Raw genomic sequence first — 20,453 nt, forward strand, 5'->3', positions numbered from 1 at the left:
ACAGTCAAACAAACAGGACATTATTCTGTGAAACGCACCGCAGCATTGTGACTGACTCACTTGCTTTTGCCTTTGATTGGCACCTGGGCCTGAAAAAAAGACTACCAGTTGGAACTATCTGCTAGCCCCCAGCTACTCTGTTTTTATTGTTCTGGCAAGTCATTCTGCTGCTGCCAGGCGGCCTGGCTGCTCAAGCTTGTCGCGCTGGCTGCTAGCTGCGACGCCAGTGCTAGCAACTAGCCCCTCAGCTCCCGGCAGCTCTGCTCTGTCTTTTATCGTCTCGGGTAGCCGAGCTGGTGCTGCCGAGCTGGCAGCAGCTCTATCAGCAGCAGCCTGAGGTCTGCATTTCTTTGTTGCAGTTCCTCAGAGGTGAACTCCAGCTCCCACAAAATCCAAAATCTGTGGTGACAACATGTCATGAAATGTGTAGTAATCCATGAAATCTGCCGTGCATAATGTGAAGTTAGGTGAAGTCAGCCAAACTCTGCCTATGACGTCACAATGTAAAAGTCTGCATGCCACAGTGGACATGCTTCAACTGCTATTCCACCAATAGAGAGTCAAAACAACATTAATGTCCTGATTGTTTACATTAATCATATTTCTACTATTATTACTGGCATTGTTTCATAAGTCAAATATATTTAAGGATGGGTACTGAATTAGGTACTTATATAGGTATATACCGCATTCTGTCCATAGTACCAGGTATTCACATAAAATCATACAGTGCCATGTTAAAATACTTAAATCCATCTTTGTGACTGTGAGGGAGTGAAAGAGTTGGCAATTTTCCATACTGAACATGAACACATTATTGCAAGTTTAAATATTAAGAAATAAACATGTTTGGGAATTGGGAAAACTTTGAGATTTTTCATATTAAACAAATTGGTATTTATTACCACATAAACCAACACAAAAGTACTGAAAATTGGAAGTGTTGAATATGATACCGATTGCAAGGTACCGGGCATCAAGGTACCCAACCCTCTCAGTATTTAGAGGGTCTTGAGTTCATTTCCTCTCCTGTGAGTCTGTATATGTCTGTCCATATCACTTCTTTCTTTCTGTCTCCACAACTTCTCAGCCCAACCAGTCGCACCAAAAGTCTGGGTCTGGTCCAAGTTTCAGCCTATCAAGAGTCTGGCGGTCCTTTCTAGGTGCTTGCTAATTACATTTTTTTTGTTGTTGGTTCTCTGAAAAACAATACTACCCAGAGGTGCCAGGAGATAACTTTCATTGTGATTCGGCTCTTTATAAATGAAGATGAATAGATGATGAAAAGAAAGAACAGAAAGTTGCAGCAGTTAACATCTGCACACTGCTGCTTGTAAAAGTCTTTCCCGTATTAGACTAATCCATATAATTGTCGCATCAGAGAAGTGTTCCTTCAAGGGAAACAATAATAAATAAATCAAAATCACACTGGGTTTTTACACACTTTTTGTCAATAAAAGCAGCCACATTTGAGCTGACTCAGCAGTAAATCCTGTACCTCAGACACGGCTGTGACTGCAAGTTGGATTTTTCCTTCCAGACATACCAGCAGCAGCAGCACACAGCTGTATAGCTCACCAGCATATGGATTAAATAAATACAGTCTGCGCTGAGCTTGTTAACACTTGTTCACTTGGCTACAACAAGCTATTGTAGCCAAAACTGAACAGAAAACACACACCCACATCTGTGAACACCCAGAGGAAGGCATGCACACACGCTGCACGCACACAAACACAAACAGGTAGCGTCACACACAAGCAAACATGCTCCAAGAGTCAATGTGGAGACATATGGGTGTAATGTATGGGTGGAAGTAGTGACGTAAACCTGATTGCATGGTAAAGACAACCTTGAATAAAGACTAACATAAATAGATAAAGAGGACAAGAAGACTTACATAAACAAAAACTTAAGACTCGGGCAATTAGTAACAACCTTATCAGTCTTTCTTCAAGCACTTCTGAACTGTGTTAAAGTCCCACATTAGTCACACATGCTTTCAGGTGGGCTCTGATACTGAATATCCCTCTTACCTACACACACCTGAAAGGCCCTGAGCGCAACACCGGGGTATAATAACCCTGTAATGCTGAACCACTTGTTGGGGACTGGTCTGCCTGTGGCTATGTGGGCACTTGCTAACCTAATCTGATTAATGGATTCCAACTCTGGCTCTGCTACTAGCAGACACAGAGAAAGATAAAGTGGTTGAAGCAATGAAAACTAGGTTAGGTCCATTGCCCCTGTATGCCTATTTACTGTTGTTAATCGGATTAATGGATTATATTTGCCCAGAAAAGCTGAACAAAAAAAAGCACCTTTTAAAAACAGCAGTGGAAAATTAACACACCAAGCGACCAACAAATGTTAGGCAGTTTCTCTTGTTTAAATCTTTCCCTACAGGCAAACGAACAGGTGAAGAGAGCAGGAATGTGCAAACTCTTGATAAAATGTGTTACTTTTATTTTTTTTAAATCCTCTTTATAGAAAAACAAGTGCAGCAGAGTGTCAACATGTGACAAGGACATATATTTACAAAGAACAAAGTAACCTCCACCACCCACCCCCCACACACCTCCTTTTTCATAACTACCTTGATGTTCAACCCACTACAGGTCTGATGATTAATTGTGTAGTTTATCTAATTTTTCCTGCATTAGCGTTGACATTTCATCCAGCCAGCAAAGTACCCTGACTTAATCAGACAATGTTTTAAGACATACTGTTAGCTGGAAGCTAAAATTGGCAACAAGCTCCTGCAACATTACACTGACTGATTATCAATCACGCAGCAAATCAGGAGCCAGGTTGGGGGAGCTGTTCTGAGTCTTGGCACTTGGTGCAACATTCATCTGACTGTCTCATCTCACAACGAGTCAGGTCCAGGCTGTACATGCAGCCAAATTTGACAAGGTTTCGGGAAGGAAAAACTTGAGGCCAATTAGGAGTATTGAGGCTAGTTTCGAGTTAAACGCATCTTGGACTCATCCCAAGATTCAGGTAAGGTATGTGTGTACATGAATCACAGGAAAGTCTTTGATCATGCGTCTGGGAGAGGAAAGGTGCTGCAGGCAGAGCAGCTTTTTTTTTTACCTAAGTAATTTTCACATTGAAAGACAAGTCGATTATTAGGAAGTGCTCTCCAAACATGTGACTTGGCTTTGAATGCCAAACACTGCATTAATGCACACGCTGTACTGCACTCTGATTGATGCAGCCAATAATTCACACTCTGACACCTGACATAAACGTTACAAATACTGTTAACGAAACAGTGTGAGCAGAAAGACATACACATGTCAGATGCCTGAATCACATATGTTACTGAGAACACACACATGCAGCTGTCACTTTGATCTCTGATTGATTCTGTGCCCTTTAAGCGAGTCATTAACGAGACAACCAATAAAGTCATCAACTGCCCTGACAGCGGGTATACCTCCTTTATTAATCTTTGTCTACATTATTAATTAGCTCCAATTGGAATTAATTAGAATCAGCTGTTGTTTGGGATTTGGGAAAAAAAATAGCAGTGTGTGCTTGTATGTGTGTGTGGAGGGGGCAGAAGTGTTATGCCGCTATACTAACTGATGAATGAGAAACCTGCGGCAGTCACACACACTCACACATAGTCACAGAATGGAACACTGACACACAAACCTACATGTGCATTTGCACGCATGTGAGAAGCCAAAGCAGCATTTCCTGTGTAGTATACAGGAGTATAGTAGTGAGCAGATGAGCTCATCAGACACACAATAAGAAGCTACCTGTTGACCCATTTTGAAGAAATAGGCCAACAGGTAACTACATTGTGTTCAGTTGTGCCTTTTCTCCTGAATCCATGTTTTTGCACTAGGTTGACATGCACAGCATGAGAAAGAAGATCCTCTGAGAGATGAGGAGAAGGAACACATGGGGTGCCTTAGTGTAGAGACACACATTTGTAAGACACAACATCACAGAAAGAAACTCCTCACTGTCTTCCTCATGTGAGTTGCATGAGAGTCAAACTTGCTCGTGGGCCTGACTCAATTGTTTCTATTCAACATTCTTCAATTTCTAAACCCCTGAAAAAAACAGGCACAATCTGACTTGTTCTAGCACATCAAAGCCTGCATAATACCACAATAAACACACACCAACTCACACAAGTGCATACATGCATGCATGCATGCATATGTGTATACACACAGTTGAAGGCATCCAAATATACACATATGTAGAAACAGTTGGACACACAAACACAAACCACAGCTAAAACCATCAAGCAGCTCAAAGCAATCCGCCCCGATGAATAACATCACTAAGCAAAGCCACCATACCACATAATGAAAAACACACTCAAACACACACACACACGTGTGCACTTACACATGCCAGTATCTCACACACACACACGCCTGCACTAATTTATCTGTACAAAAAGACTCAAAACTAACAGACTCATATGGCATGAGCACAAACGTAAGCAGACTAACCTCCTTGCATTTCCTTTTAAAGGACTATTCCACTTTTTTCCATGTATTTTCCTTTTCTTATTCAATTTTTACAAAGGATTTTAAGGAAATTATTCCACTAAATACATGTGCCTGATTGAGACCTCGGCAGGTTGAATGTGCATTCAGAGAAAAGCAAATTTAATTAAAATTTACAGCCACAACTATCAGTAGAGATACCCTTGACAAGCCACCCTAAACAAGACACTCCTTGCAGAAAACTTGTTGCATTTCTGCTTTTTCAGCAGGTTTTTTTTCCTGATTTTCAATTGCAATTAAAGGATTTTGATACAGCACACCCTAACTGTGATTAAATATGATAAATTCCCCAGGTGAGGTCCACAAAATTCAGTGTTCATGAAAAACAACACTGATAAGAACAGTAAAACAAAAAAAAAAATCTGTTTTATTCCGATTTTGCATGACAGCCAATCAACTTCAAGGGGAAATGTGCACAACTATGCTTCACAAGACCTCATTATGCAAGATTAAAAACACAATTCTAATTTACATTAATAAAATTTCAGTTCAAAGTGCCTCAAAATTAAACTCTGCAGCAGCATGTGATTCTTTTTCAAAAAAACTCCAGCTGCATTATTGGAAATGATAATAAAAGTCATAATGAAAATGTTTTTTTTTCTCAGCGCAAACTCTTCAAAAATGAAACAGTTGAGACAGCAAAAAAGAGGCACGAGTGTGTGTGAGTGAAAGAGAGGAAACGTTAAAGAGCACTTCATTGTATTCAGTGGTGGTACAGGTGTGGGAGGAAAAAACAGCAGAATGTTTTTTTCCTTTTTTTTCTGATGAAGTATGTGTGTGTGGGGGGGTGTTTACACATAGTGTAGCTGATGACTGAGCAAAAATTAAAGCAGACTTTTGATAAAATGCACCAAAATTTAGAAGTTTTTGTATTCATTTTGAGTGAGCTAAATGTTGGTGTGGAAAGAGTGCATCATGCTGCAGGAAACACTGCTCACACTTTGTTTCTCATACTCATGCAGCACACATGGAGTAAACGAGTCTTGCACACACATTATCAGTTCTGCACGAGCATGATTGCTTGACATGCACAAACATTATAAAATTATTTCAGCTATTGTTATTTTTCTCCCCGCACCACAAACCACTGCAGCACAACATGCACACACACATCATAACCTCAACTATGCATGTGCATTTCCTTTATTCTAATAATCTGCAAGTCTTTGAGCTTATGAACGCTTCAGAAACAAAAGCAGCACCTTTGATACCGAAGCTGACAGCGATCTGAGTCTTCAAACAAGTGGCAAAGCTGCTAAACCAAACAGAAAACTCTAAGTTGAAAGCACTGAAGCAGGCATGATTACTGAGAAATGTTAAGCTAACAGTCCATCAGACTTCCTTCAGGTTTGTGAGAGTGAAAAAATATTCATAACAGCAGTGCAACACAAGTTAAACAGCCAGATAAGAGTGTAACATATTGGGAGCATTTTGAGTCAACACATACACTCACTTCCTCCAACAGCGATGACTAAGAGGAGTTTTTCATAATGCGTCTCAGAGTACCGTTGCTCTGCAGAAAAGCCATTTTATCAGCAATCTCAGCCTGTCACTTGCTCCGAGTAAACAATCCCCTGCATTCACGCTGGAGGCAACAACGCTAATCAACTAAGGCCAACAAGCTGGTCGAGCTCCGTGAGGCAGAGACGCCGGAAGAAACTTTTGCTCTTTCATCTAAACAAATGAAGCATGTACTTTGAATTTCTTTTTCTGTTTCATACTTAAAAAAAAAAAAAAAACATGCACACACAGACACATGCTAATTATCTCTGATAATGAATGAAATCATATGCAATTAGCAGGATATGATCGTATTAATCTGCATAAATTAGAGGAATGTGTAAAAATTGAGAAATCAAGTAAGATGTGTCGCAAAAAATGAGTTGATGGAGATCAATTAGCCGTAATTACTCATTCTCTCAGCTTGAGCGATGCATGATTACAGCAGAAACTACCACTTAGATTATAATGTTTTGGATACACTGGCAAACATTCAAGATAAAGGTAAAATGGAATGTTTCTTATTCTGTAATTCAAGTATAATGTGTCACAATAATACAAAGTAATGATAATGGAGCTTTTTAATTCTGTCAAATGATACTTGATCCAAGTGACTGAGATAAAAATCCATTAAAGTGATTAATCATGTGTTCAGATGAGTGTTATTTTTAAAGACAGGGATTAAAAGCAGCTCTTACCTCTGCTGTTCATCAGGTTATATAAACATCATGGCAGACTCCTGGCCTTTGCATCAGCTCTATTGAGGCGGCTTGATTCAACCCAGCGTCACAGCGATCCTCCGTCCAGCAAACGTCCAGCTACTGACCCGCTGTACTCCACATGGTAATGGGAAGCAGAAACCAGGTGTCAGACTTTTATCCTTCCATTTCTGGTCGACGTAACTCCACACAGAGCCTCAAAATGCTGTAGCTAAAAACTTTTCAGCCCCTTAAACTCCACGTAGCATCAGCTAGCTTTGATGCAGGGCTGCTGTTGCTGCTCTTATGCCCTACAGCGCTATACAGCTTTGAGTCTGAGCAGGCTTGTCATAGATCCGTGTTAGAGGTATACTGCAGGCTGCCCCTCTTTCTGTCCAGTCTCTTTGTTTTTTTGGCTCTTGTTTGGGTGCTCAGTCACGCTTGTCAGAGTCCACCATCACCTTAACAACCTGGAAAAATGACAGAGAAGCAAATAACATTAGAAACGATCACATTCTGCAGCTTTTTGCTGGAGCAGACTTCGTTCGTACTTTTACGTATAGGGGAAAATATTCTGCCCAGACTTTAGACAGCCAAATTGAAAGTCTGATCAAAGGTACAAAATAAGCAAAATTATTTAGTGCCCCGCTGAGACCGCAGCCAGACAAACTCTCTAATTGTACCAATTTTGTTTTATCACCATAGTTGACAGCTGACAACGCCTTCCACATGTGAAGGCTGTGAGATGAAGCTGAGAAACAGATAATTTGATGTGTGAAATCAGAAAATATGTTTTTCAGAACTTCAGTATTTCCCCCTTTAGAAATCTCACCAAAAAGTGTCAAAAACTTTGTAACCTTTGAGAAAATACAGGCCAAAGATAACTTTAAGTCAAGCTCACTTCTAAAGTGCATTCACAAGGAATTCACTCAAATTACAAAACAATTACAGCTTGTGGAAGCAATCAGAGGCACCAGAAAGAAAAAAATAACGTCTCTCCTTTTCTGCTTTACAACACTTATTATTCACTCCATTACAATATCGATCGAGTCAGAGCGAGGAGGGTCATCAATGAGCAATTTCCAGGAATAAATGAATTAAATCATTGTCACATATTAGGCTTCCTGTGGCTTTGTCCATCCACAGTTGGATTTGCTTTATCTGGTAATTCTAGTGTTAAATGTCTTCATTTCTCAGTTCCCCCTTTTCGCTGCCCCAACCACAAAAATCACCCCACCCTCCCCGTCTGTACCACTCCTCTCCCTCGCTCTGTGCCACCCCTTCTTTCTTCTTCTCTTTCGTTCCATCCATCTTGCTTCTCTCTCTTTCCCTCTCACCACAAATCTAAATCTGAGTCTGTGTTTATACAAAGCTGGTTTCCTTGGGTCAGTCTGAGCAGTGTGTATTTGTGTGTGTGTGTATGTGTGCGTGTGTGTATCAGAGGTGGATTAGAGACAAAAGTCTTCACACATACACACTTCCAAGCAGAGGCTAAATTTGGAGCTATGTTCTTAAAGCCATTGTTGAATCTTTTCCCTTCTTTTTTTAGACGTGGAGGGGGAACCTGTCTCAGGTGGCTCGGAGCGCTCCTGACCACATCCAGTTGCAGTTTTCGACTCGTCTGGACTCCACATATAACATCAACACAGCAGCCATATGAGAGCTGGAGTGTGCCATTATCTGAAAAGGGATATCTGCTTTTTTTTGAAGAGGAAAAAAAAGAAGTGCTGGCATGCAAAGTACATTATGAGTCATGCTGAAATTATGAGTCATTTTGAAAAACCCTCCCATCTTTAAAACAGTAATGTTTTTGAGGATATCTACTTGTTTTTACAGAACGTAGAGCTTATATTTTCCAGGTTGAGGATCTGTGGCTCTTGCGACAAAGCCTCAATGAGAAGTCGTGGTATTCAGCTGCTGGATATCCACGTTTTAAAAAGTGTACGAAGAAACAGACACAATAAAAAAGGTCTCACTCATACATTGTTGTTTTTTCTCCTCAGGGCTGCAGAATATTAGCTGTGAAATTAGACGGAGCATACACACATATGCTTCCGGTTATTACATGATTGGCCCTCATAATAGCATCAGCTTTCAGAGCTAGACCGTAAGACAAAACAGAGCAAAAGGGTAAAAAAAAAAACTTGAGATCGACTTGTGCATCAGTAGCACTCACAACAGGAAAAGAAAAAGAAAAGTTGTGTTTTTTCTTCAAGAGTGAGTGTGATGCTAAATATTTTCCCCGTGGAGCTCTGACTCAGTCAGGCTGCCGCTTACTCATTCACTCAATCACTGTCTCTCCCCTCTGTTTTTCTCCTTTTCCTCCTCTTTTTCATTATTTCTACACTATGACTTATCTCACGTCGATGTTCCCAGTTACATCTGTCTACTTTTAGCTCTCCGCCCCTCTATTCCTCCCTCCTTCTGTCCGTCTTACCCATCAATCCATCACAGAGTGCTCATGTCTTTTTAACATGCTTCTTCTTCTTCTGCCTGTTTTTCCAACTGTCATTACCGCTGGGACCCCCCCACCCCTTGCATCTTTCCTCAGCTGCCACCCTCCTGAGCTTCCGACCCCCCTCTGCGAATGTGTGTGGTCCGGTCCGACTATAGACCGTTACATTGTCCCAGACAGGTTGGACTGCGCCACTAGCCAGCAGTCAGGGGGGGTAGGAGGGTGGAAGTGGTGTGGAGTTGGAGAGCAGCACTGGGGGGGTGGAGTGTGCGTGCATGTGTGTGTGTGTGTGTGTGTGTGTGTGTGTGTGTGTGTGTGTGTGTGTGTGTGTGTGTGTGTGTGTGTGTGTGTGTGTGTGTGTGTGTGTAGGGGGGGGTGTTCCTAGGGAATGTTTGTTTTTCTGTTTCCAATTTGGTCCAGCCCGAGGAACTCCACACTCCGCTCTGACTCAAACACACCATTCATGACGGCCTGACGTACATGATTACACACAAATACCCACTCACTAGCTCCCTCACACACACACACACACACACACACACACACACACAATCGCACGCGTACAAACAGATACCTCCAAAGCACACACACACTGTACTCCCTTCAGATTTATTTCCAATCATCTCTACCATGAAACATAAGCCCTTTAATTTATTGTCCTTCTCATCTTTTATTGTTCTCTGATTTGTTATTGCTAATGCCGTTTCATATGACATGGTGGTCAAACTAATTACGCTTGTTTCTTCTTCTTCTTCGTTCAGGGACTTTTTTCCTCTCTGTCCACAGGAAAAGGATTTTCTTTGTAAGATGTGTCTCGCTGCGTTTTTAGATCTAATGTAGACAGATTTAAGCTTCATGTTCTACCAATTAAAGCACAGAGGGCGTATTGTTTTTGATTACGCTCAACTGTTCCATCTGAAATCGATCATTTTCATCAGCTTTTGAATTTTCACAACACACTGCTGTTCTCTGTGTTCCAAACAAAACTTTTTCAAGTATCTCTAAGATGAAACTAAACCAGGACACACACACACACACACACACACACACACACACACACACACACACATACACATACACACGCTGATATAAGATGTTCTCTTCTGATGTGTGTTCGTCTGTTTTCAGACGTCATGTCGGCTGAGTTTGGTTCCACATTCCATCAATTACCCAACGAGCCGACAGGAAACCACATTGTTTTTTTATTTAAGCACTACAAAGGGAAATTATAGGTTTGCTCGGTTGTTTTGATTGTTTGTATTTTAAATTCACAAAGCGTGACGTTAAGTTGCTCAAAGAAGATGAGCTTAAACCCGCAGACGATCAGATCACAAGCAGACGGATGGGATTGGCAAGGGATGGGATTTATTTTATACGTTTAAAAAATTTAGCCAATTGTTTTGTGTATCCCAAGCAGTTTGGGTCATTAAAAATTAGACTCGTTGCAATATTTTTATTCTACTTTGAAATGTAAGTAGTTTGATTTATGTGTTATTCGAATGCTTAAAAAACAATAATGGAGTTCCTCTGTGTGAATAGAAAGTCAGGAAGGGTAAAGTAGGTCCTTTTGTTGTTATCCTAGTTGTTTACTCAAAATTATTGCAACATGGATTTTATATCAAAAGCTGAATATAAGGAGGAACAGCAAACAAACTCCACAGGGAGAAGCACAGGATCTGCACCACATTTTACTTTGAACACACTATGAAATTATCAGGAGAGTTCCAATGTTACAAAAAAGGGCGAGAGATTTACATCATGAGCCAATAAAAAGGAAAAAAAAAATTAAAACTAGGCTATCGATTGTCTTCTTTTTCTCCACCAAGAGCTGCACCTATAATACTCACAGAAGACTTTCCAAAGCCTTGTTGGGATGAAAACAACAGTGTTCTTTAACAGAGTGGTAAGTATAAACAAACAAAAACATGATGGCAAACTAGGGATGGGTACCAAATGAGTTACTTTTATAGGTATCAACCGAAATCCATCTGTAGTACTGAGTACCAATTCACATAAAACCGATTGGTATCATGATTCAAACCTTAACACATCCTTGTGTCTGTGAGGAAGTGGAAGAGTAGACGGTTTTCCACGCTGGACGTGAATGCAGCATTGCAGGTTTACACATAAAGAAATAAATATGTTAAATTGGAAAACTTTGAGCTTTTATTTTTGAACAAATTAATGTCTGTTACCACATTAAAACACAAAAGTACAGAAAATTGGTTCCACTGAGTACTGATACCGATTTCCAGGTACCGAGTATTGGTACCATATCATTTTAAATGTTAAAGGTATCCATACCTATGGCAATTTGGCAACACGGACACAACTAGGTCATCTGTCGTTGTTTTTGTTGTCCCCATACGCAGACATGGCATAATAAGTATTTGCAAATGGAGCTGTGATGTCATTGCTCTCATAAGACCCATGATAACAGCAAAAAACCTTACCAAAACAACGTTTGCACTTTTAAGCTGCTGAAAATGCTTTTTCTCTTTAAAGCAACCACCAAAACGGACCCATACACTTTAGTGTAAACAACCCAGAAGGGAACTCTGAGTGACAACAGCTTTCTGTTGTAGCTCCAATAAGAAGTTTTTACTGGTTACAAAACAGACTGAAATTGATACTACTCTGTATGACCTACAGATTCCGACAAACCCATCAGCAACGAGACTACTTATTTCGAAAAGTTGCCAATAGCACCTGAAACTGCATATGGAGGGTAGGTGTCAGACAAAAGCAAGCAATACTGCCTTTTACAAGAAAGCAGCATGGCGTAAATGGTAATATAATGTAACAGGTTTGTTCATTATTGGGCCAGGAGTGCTTTTTTATGCTGGTTGCACCATTAAAAATGGAGGGAAGATAAAGAAGCAGCAGTGAATGAAGAAGACTCAGTATCCTGCTAGCTAGCTAGCCTTTTCAATAGTGCGCAGTGTATTACAGCATCAGATTGTCACAGTCCTAACTTCTCACTTCGTTCAGAGAGGGCATCAAAATCTGCACTGACTGAAAGTTCCTCACAGGAGCTTTAAGTGGACAGAAACTATAAACACTATTTTCTACTCACATCTTTTGGCTGGTGAATTAAAAAACTTCTTTCAGGATAAATCAGAAAATAGGTTAAAAAATGACAACATACAGTAAAACTAATGTTTCATTGTTGCTGAATAATCCCTGAAACTCACAACACCAATTAAAGCTTATCTCAAACAGCAAACCTGATCACTACCTAGCAGTGAATTTACCATCCAAAATCTTTATTACTTGTTTATTTTCCAAGTCATTTTTTAAGAAAGATCAATTTCTTGGTTTTAGCTTCTTTAATGTGCAGAGACAATACTTAAAAAAAAAAACATATGACATCTAGGGTTTAGAAAAACAATCTGCAGACATCAAAATTTATCACTGAGGTTGTAATGACACTACAAATCTAAGCTACAAGTAGGGATCAATTTGGGTTTGTATATGTGATGAATATGACTTCAACACATATTTGAGGTCAAATAATGAAGTGCTTCATCTCGTGCTATTGCAGTTATTGAATAAATGTTAGGACAACCATCGTTCTGTAATAAATTAGTCATGACTGTAATGTTTGTTCAAAACCAGTCCCAGACTTAATGTGTCACTTTTACATCTTTTAAAGTAACTATGACATTGTGTTTGTATACTGCTTCAGCTGACCGACCTTAAAAACACCAATCTTTTCCACACTTTGTATTTATTACACACATTTTGCTTGCTTGTGTCATGCACGGTGTCCTGGCTTCAAACTGGCGTCTCAGTTATTATCTGGATGAGTCAAAAAAAACAATGAGGCTCTATCAGACTTGTTAAGAGACAAGAGCACTTTGTCACAACAGACTTCACTCTCTTTTGAGACCTTGATCAACCAGCTCTTTCAGTTGTTGGGATTAAAGTTGGCTAAAGGTGTGGCCTGTCTTCTTTATTACTGTAAGCAACGCCCAGAGTTTTCAAGAGCGGCGCTGACACAGACACACGTGCAAGTTACTGTCACACTGTCACTTCCCTGTCAAAATCATGTTCCTCTTAATAAGTCATAGAGGCTGTCAGACAATCAAAGTAATGATCTCAGTCCAGAGGAGTGAATTTAGAGAATCTGTCAGACAAAGCAGGCCTAAAGGATGAGGTTTTGTTTACTGAGTCATGTCAGAATCAGATTTTTAAAGGTTTTGATACGACTACTTCCCCTCAGCTTTTGGTATAAAACATTTTGCAGCAACAGAAAAAAGAAGTGTAGATGATTTTATGGCAACTTTGAACTACAGCAAATTCACGTGTTATGCATATCAGTTTAAACTCATAATGCAAGAATTGTGACTTTAAATGTTCTCACAACAGAACAGAACTAATCACTTTACATGCCCTTTAATTCCTCTCCGAACATGAAATTCTACACTGTAAAAATGAAAACTTAAAATTGTTGGCCTTAAATAGTTTTTTTTTTGGTTCAGCAAACAAAAAATGTTCTGTTGTGTTGAAAAACACTTCCAATTAGTTTTCTGAATTACCTATATTATGTTTGTTGTCTCGCTGTCCCTCCAATGGAGGCAAGCACACACACACACACCGGAAGTCAAGTTAATTTTTTTTTCCATATAGCGCCAGATCACAGCAGAAGTAGTTAAGAGTTCCCTTCTTTCATAAATTAGGTCTATACCTTGTTTTTTAATCCAACAGACTAAACAGCCTGATGTTGTTTATCTCATTTCTTCTCGCGAAACTTCACTGTGTGTGAAAGAGCGCATGATCTTTAGCGCACAGTGAAGTTCTGCTTCAGCTCGTTCACAGACACACAAACAAGTGCTGCATTTACACACACAGACAACCACATTCTGTATAGCGGACAGAGAGCTGGGAAAACCACCACAAGAAACATCTCCCAACACATTTTCCTTGAAGATGCAACACTTGCACCCCCGGCTGCCGACACCATCACCGCCACCCCAAGGCTGTAAATCTAAGGGAAACACTGCATTTCAAAAGTTAAGTTGGCAGAACTTCAAATTGTAGGTTTGAGGCTATAACTTAATGTTTTGAGTATGCTTTCAGCAAAGAACAGGGTCTTCAACTCAAATCTACAGGGGCCTTCATCTACATTTTCAATTTCACACGAGTCACTACCTCCCCTGTTATTATGAATAAAACGGATGAGAAGAAAGCAAATCCACCAGAAAGGTGAGTAGTTTTATTTGTATTTAAACTCTAGCTTTACAGTTGGTTGATTGATCATTACTTGTTTAGCTTGTGATTTGTATGTTAGTTGGGTGAATGCAGCTCAGAGGTTAAGTCATTGGCTCCCAACCAACAGAGTGGGGCTCAAATCCTGCTACCTCAACCAATTTGCTTAAGGGGTGGAGATGAGTGTAAAAAGTCCCCTGACATAAAAGCCTGTGTGGGAAAAGAGATTAGACATTCAAAGTTGTTTTCTGAACAAATAAAATCATAACTTTGCACATTTACTGTTCTGAATCTTTAAAATGTGAGTTGTATTAAATGTAAATAATAAGTAAACGCAAGTTTTTAGTTGGCCTCTAAACTCAGATATCCAGTGGAGACAGTTGCCTTTAGATTTTGAGTTAACACAACTTTTTCATTTTTACAGTGTACCAACTACTGCAAAAACACACTGAATGAGAAATATTAGGGCAATCATTTCTGTCTTTAATGCTTTTAAGACATTTATGGTGATAAAAATAAGTGCATCTTAAACTCCAGGTTTACACACTGCACAAAATAGGGTTTGGTCCCCTCGCCGAAGCAGAGCAGAAGTTGCTGTTCTCTCTCAAACAAGTTGGTTTGTGGCGAGTGAAGGAGACAAACGCGCCAACCACAGCCAACACAGCCTCCACATCTGCCTGCATGGACGGTGTAAATGTCCCGCCTTGATGTACGATAGTAGCAGGAAACTGGGAGCAGCATAAATCAACGCAGGCCTGTTGATTGTGACCTTGCTCTCCACAGCTAAGACTCTCATACATCAAAAATAATGGAGAACAAACTCGGCTTCAGTGCTAGTTGTAGGCGTAATGGAAGGAACTAGTAGCTGCATAAATCAACATGCTGATTGTTGACGCTTGCATTGCTGTCTTTTCCTCCCAAAAAATACGGAAAACAAACTGCAGCCCTGCCAGAAACACACATTACACACACACACACACACACACACACACACACACACACACACACACACACACACACACACACACACACACACACACACACACACACACACACACACACATCACTCCAATCTGCAGAAGTCTGCCAGGCATATCTGATGATTTTTAAACACTTGTGCACATACACACAAACATGTCCGAATGAGAGTGTGTGTGTTTGGTTTGTCTCTGTCTGGGTAAGCTCAAACATTACGTCAGTGACACACTCACACACACAGATAGACATGGTGCTGCACACTGGACACATTACTCCCTCATATAGTATATATACCCAATGACACACTTTCCACTTCTACAGAATCGGACGTTTCCTGCGAACAGCCGGCACGACGGTATAAAAACGTCTGGACAAACTTGAGACGCACACGTACATGTGCACACACACTCACACACATCGGAACATTTTCAAGCCACAATGTTGACTTTATGTTCCTTTCCAGAGCTTTCTATCTGCACGCCGGCCAAGTGAAGCAGCGTTTCCCTGTTAAACACTATCGGGAAGCAACACTGGGAGGTTTGAAGGCCGCAGTGATGTCAATGCAGGCCTGGACTCCACTCAAAAAGTGAACTTTAATGTCAGCTCTCAGCTAAATATGATCACAAGGAGTCACTGTTAGTTCTTTGACGCAGAATTTTCACAGCAGTGAAAGCAAACAGAAGCTCGTAGTGCCTCAAACACCTTCAATTTTCATTTGTGTTCTTAAAGCTCCTGTGAGCAACTTTTGGCATATGTTGATTTTAGCGCCTGTGTGAGACAAACCCTTACCTCTGATGTCTGTACAAATATGGGTAGCATTCAACAGAAAATATGACCCTGCTTTGTGTCAACACTTTGTTTCTTCACTTTTTCAAATATATGTATATAGAAATGCTGATTCTCCGGCATGCCTGTTCTACTACTTTTAGACACTTATTACAACCAATTAGAAATGCTAAATCTTGTTGCTGATTGTCTTGTTTGTTCCAGCTGCTCATGAAGAAGTAGTAACATAAATTTCAGTTACTTCCATAAGAAGGAAAAAACTTCTCAAGGGAGCTTTAAGTTACGCATAATAAAAAAGGAAAAAAATAAATAAATTCAGTGCACAATTCATAAAACTGCTGTGCAAGAAACTGGCTGTGGGAACACACTAAGACACTAGGCTAATCCAAAACCCTTCAAAACAAAAGGCATAAGACACTTATTTTGGCTGATTGATGTGACATTAGACTACCTATTTGCATGTTTTGCTGTGTTTTTCTCTTCACTGTCTAAAAAATATTTTGCAACTGACTCAAGAAGCATCCACAAACGTTTCAAGGTACGAATAAATAGAGCATTTATATGTCTGGTAAATTGTTTGCTGTTGATGGGAAAATGTTTGCATTTATCTTTCCGATAAAAAATCTATGAAAAAAGTTGCTGTCATTCACTTATAAACAAGTAAACAGTAGATGAATGTATGTGATCTCCCCATTACAGACAACAAAAAGCCACAATAAACTGATAAGAGTGCATAACTATGTTGTATTTGTCATAGATGTTAAAGATGAGAATGTGAATGGTAACAGAGAATAGAAACATGTAAAACATGTGCTGTAAAGAATCAGAAAGGAAGAAATGGCACCTGAAGAATCATCAGGTGACAAAGATGTATAAACATGAAGCTGATAGCATTAACATCAAAAAAGTGTTGATTGAACAGCTGTTTAAGAAGTTTACCTAAGACATCTAAAACTCGAGCAATTAATGACAAAATCACAGCACACAATGACCCACCTCGTTTGTAAGTGGAACACTCGAGATTTCCTGACTCACTGATAATGCAAAACTTTTTCTACCTTTGCTGATGTGATCTGTACACACATTCATGTTATGTTATCCACAACAACACAAGTTTCACAATAGGCATAAGGACTTTTGACTTAAGTGATTAGTTTCACGTCCAAGCATCTGAATGCAGGGCTTAAAAATGAAAAAACATTATAGCACAGGAAGGCTTCTGTTGGCTGTAACTGAAATAACTGAGGGGTCAAAACAAACATTGGATCCACTTCATTATTGCTTTTCAGTATTGAACAACCCCTTTTTCAAAGACCAGGGCCTGTAACCACGTACAGTCTTTACACAAACAGGACCACTGTTTTAACATTCTTTTATTAAACAGCCTATGTGGCTCGCTATAATGTTAGCTTCATGCACAACTGCCAAAAATTCAGCAGTTAACCAATTGCACCACGATGCAGAGGCAGGTGCTGAGCATCACATGTTCAGGGAACTACCTGGAAACCCACAAATGTGATTTGGGCATCCATAGTATTTTTCATAAGCAGCAATAAAATTTAAAAATGTTGTGTTGCCTGAATTTAAATCCTATCTTTTTTTTCACTATTCGTACAAATGGTCCGTTTTCATCACTGGGTCCAGAGTTTGATGCAGTTTCGAAAACTCATTTTTGTTCAACTTCATTAACATTTCTGCTGAGATCCTTCTTCCAACTCTTGACTTTAGGTTTTCTTCTGTCCATATTTTCTCCTCCTTTTTTTCTCAGTCCACGCTGCCTCAACCTTACTTACTCAAGTGAGAAACTGTGATTAATTCACCTGTTCCAATCATAGAAGTAAAGTTGATGGCCTGTTGTGCATTGTTGTTAAATTTCCTCCTGAAAACAAAGCAAGAATGGCTTATTTTTATCTTTTCCTTCATGACATGTCTGCCTTCTTAAAGCTGCTTTAAGTACCAGCAGAGATAATTCAGAGTACTTCTCTTTTTCACACGCCAGACTAATCCGGAACGGTTTTATTAGCTGAAAACAAAAACATAAGGAGCACTGCTTTTATCTCGCTCCACAACAGGCACATCCTAAAAGCTTTAATTTGAAAGGGTGTATTCAAATGCGTTGCACCTCTGGCGTATGGAAGAAACACATTTACTTTACAGGTGGGAAAGTTCAAGATGTCCAATAATATGAAAGAACAAAAGACAGCAGAGGGAGTGGCCGACTGAGGAGATCACAGGAGTTTCAGTCGATCTGTCAAGGCACGTCATCCAGGCTGCTTTCTCGAACCTCCTCCCAATTCAGCACAGCTCAGCGGCTGCACTGACATTTTTATAAGGGAGGAGTGAAATAAAATCTAATCATTTAAGTCACTCCCTGACTCCTCGCAAAGAGAGAGGGAGACTTTCTCACAGCTAGGTGAAACCAGCCTCTAAAGGAACAGGAGAACTTGTGTGTGAAGCACTAAAAAGCCCAAAAGCCATGTTGCAGAACAAACCCCATGCCCCCCACTGAGATTTACCCCCACCCCGACACACACACACCCATACAAACACACTCACACACACAGGAGCAGAGTAAATTTAACTGTCAGCCGTAAAGTTTTCAACTATAGAGAGTGATCTTTTGGCCTCTTTGCTCTCCCCACTCTTCCTCCTCCCACTCTTCAATCTATGCAAATCAGGCTCTATAAGTTCCTCATCCATCCTTCTGTCCATTCATCCTTTTTCTCTCTTGTCTTGCTTTATTTCCAGTTTACTGTTTGACACATTTCCTCTTCCTTCCCCTTTTTATCTATCACAACGAAGTTTCAGTGTCTCACACACTGTCTCACTTCCTCAATCCATTAATCTATCCATCCATCCCTCTTTCTCTTTCTCCACAGGCAGCACTGACCACAGAGCCCCCCTCCCTTCTTTCCTTCTATACCCTTCTCCTTATCTCCTTCCTCCCCAAAATTGTGAAACTGCCCTTTCCTCTTCCCTTTTTTCAGCCATTCTTCCAAAAACCCCTTCCCCCCTACTATCCACTCACACACACATACACACACACACACACACAGGCACACACTTGTGACTGTGGGCCTCTGACACCCACCTTCTTCGTCTCCTTCCCCAGAAGTCTCAAAGACCCCCAGATGTGTGCCCCCCTTAATTTCCATTTCAAAAAAAAAAGCACCACCTCCCTCTCCTCCATCACCCATGTGTCCACTTCTTTCTCGTGCACACGAAAACACACTGAACACTCCAAAAAACACTGTTACACATTCACACATATCAGTCAGAGTTCCTTCATTGTGATGAATGATATTGGAAAAAAACACGCTGACTGTTTTGAATCTCACTTATCAGATCCCTTAGAGACGAGTGTCTCCCCTCTCCGACTTTTCTTTTCCCTGTTTAAAACATGCTGACAATCAAAACTACTGTGCATCTACAACAAAGTGCATGCTGATGGGAACCAATTTCATCAATCTCTGTGGTTTTAAATGCTGGTTCAGGGCCTAAAGGTGAGGCTTGAACAGGTTTTAAAAATGTGGTTTCAGGTGTAAGAGCACAGAAACTGAGGATTTCATCATCTGACATTTACCCTGCTCCTGTGGTTAAAAGGCTTTAAAATTACCACATGGAAACTGTCAGTGTTGCCGGTGATGGTTCTAAAAAGGCATCAGTGATTAATACTTTTAGTATGTTTCATATTCAGATCACAATTTGATAGGGCAGCCCTTATAAAAGTTATAGATGAAACATGTCAGCTTCAGAAAGCTAAAAGCTTCTGTGATGGGTTTGTAACCATTTGAAACATTCAAGATTATAATAAACAACTCTCAATACCTAACAAATTCAAACACTGTCAGCAACAAGAGTGACTGTAAACAAATCATTCTTCTAAGACAGGGGTCTTGTGCCTTTTTTTAAGCTCTGTCCCTTAAGAAAACTCTTATTTCAGTCTCTGAAACACTTGTTTTCGTTGCCGTCCCTTTAAGGCTCATAGCTCCACAAACCCCCTTCCCTATGATTGGCCAACCCTCTAGAGGCCTGTCGCAGCAGAGCTGTGAGCAGACTTTGGTGTTTTGAGGGCTTTCCAACTTGTCACAAAAAGAGATGGGTACCTTTCACATCTGAAACGATACAGTACCAATGTGGTATTGGTACTCAACGGAACCAATTTTCGGTGCTTTTGTGTGTGTTTATGTGGTAATAAAGATTAATTTGTTTGATAATAAAACTCAAAGTTTTTTTAATTTAACATACTCATTTCTCAATGTATAAACTTGCAATGCTGTGTTC

At 40.1% G+C, this 20,453-nt stretch overlaps 1 protein-coding gene across 4 annotated transcripts in view; it reads right to left on the reverse strand.

Moving 5' to 3' along the window:
* The window catches only part of trps1 (trichorhinophalangeal syndrome I), a 136,381-nt gene that overhangs the window by 104,783 nt on the left and 11,145 nt on the right, over positions 1–20,453 (reverse strand). For all 4 annotated transcript variants that reach the window (XM_074686409.1, XM_074686408.1, XM_074686410.1 and 1 more), the window contains one exon: positions 6,740–7,209. In XM_074686409.1, the coding sequence (XP_074542510.1) occupies positions 6,740–6,752 (13 nt within the window). In that variant the 5' untranslated portion in view covers positions 6,753–7,209. The remainder of the gene's footprint in view (positions 1–6,739; positions 7,210–20,453) is intronic.

This window comes from Halichoeres trimaculatus, unplaced genomic scaffold, assembly GCF_033239565.1.
Source record: "Halichoeres trimaculatus isolate MK-OKI-2021-1 unplaced genomic scaffold, fHalTri1.1 fHalTri1_scaffold_14, whole genome shotgun sequence".
Lineage (NCBI taxonomy): Eukaryota > Metazoa > Chordata > Actinopteri > Labriformes > Labridae > Halichoeres > Halichoeres trimaculatus.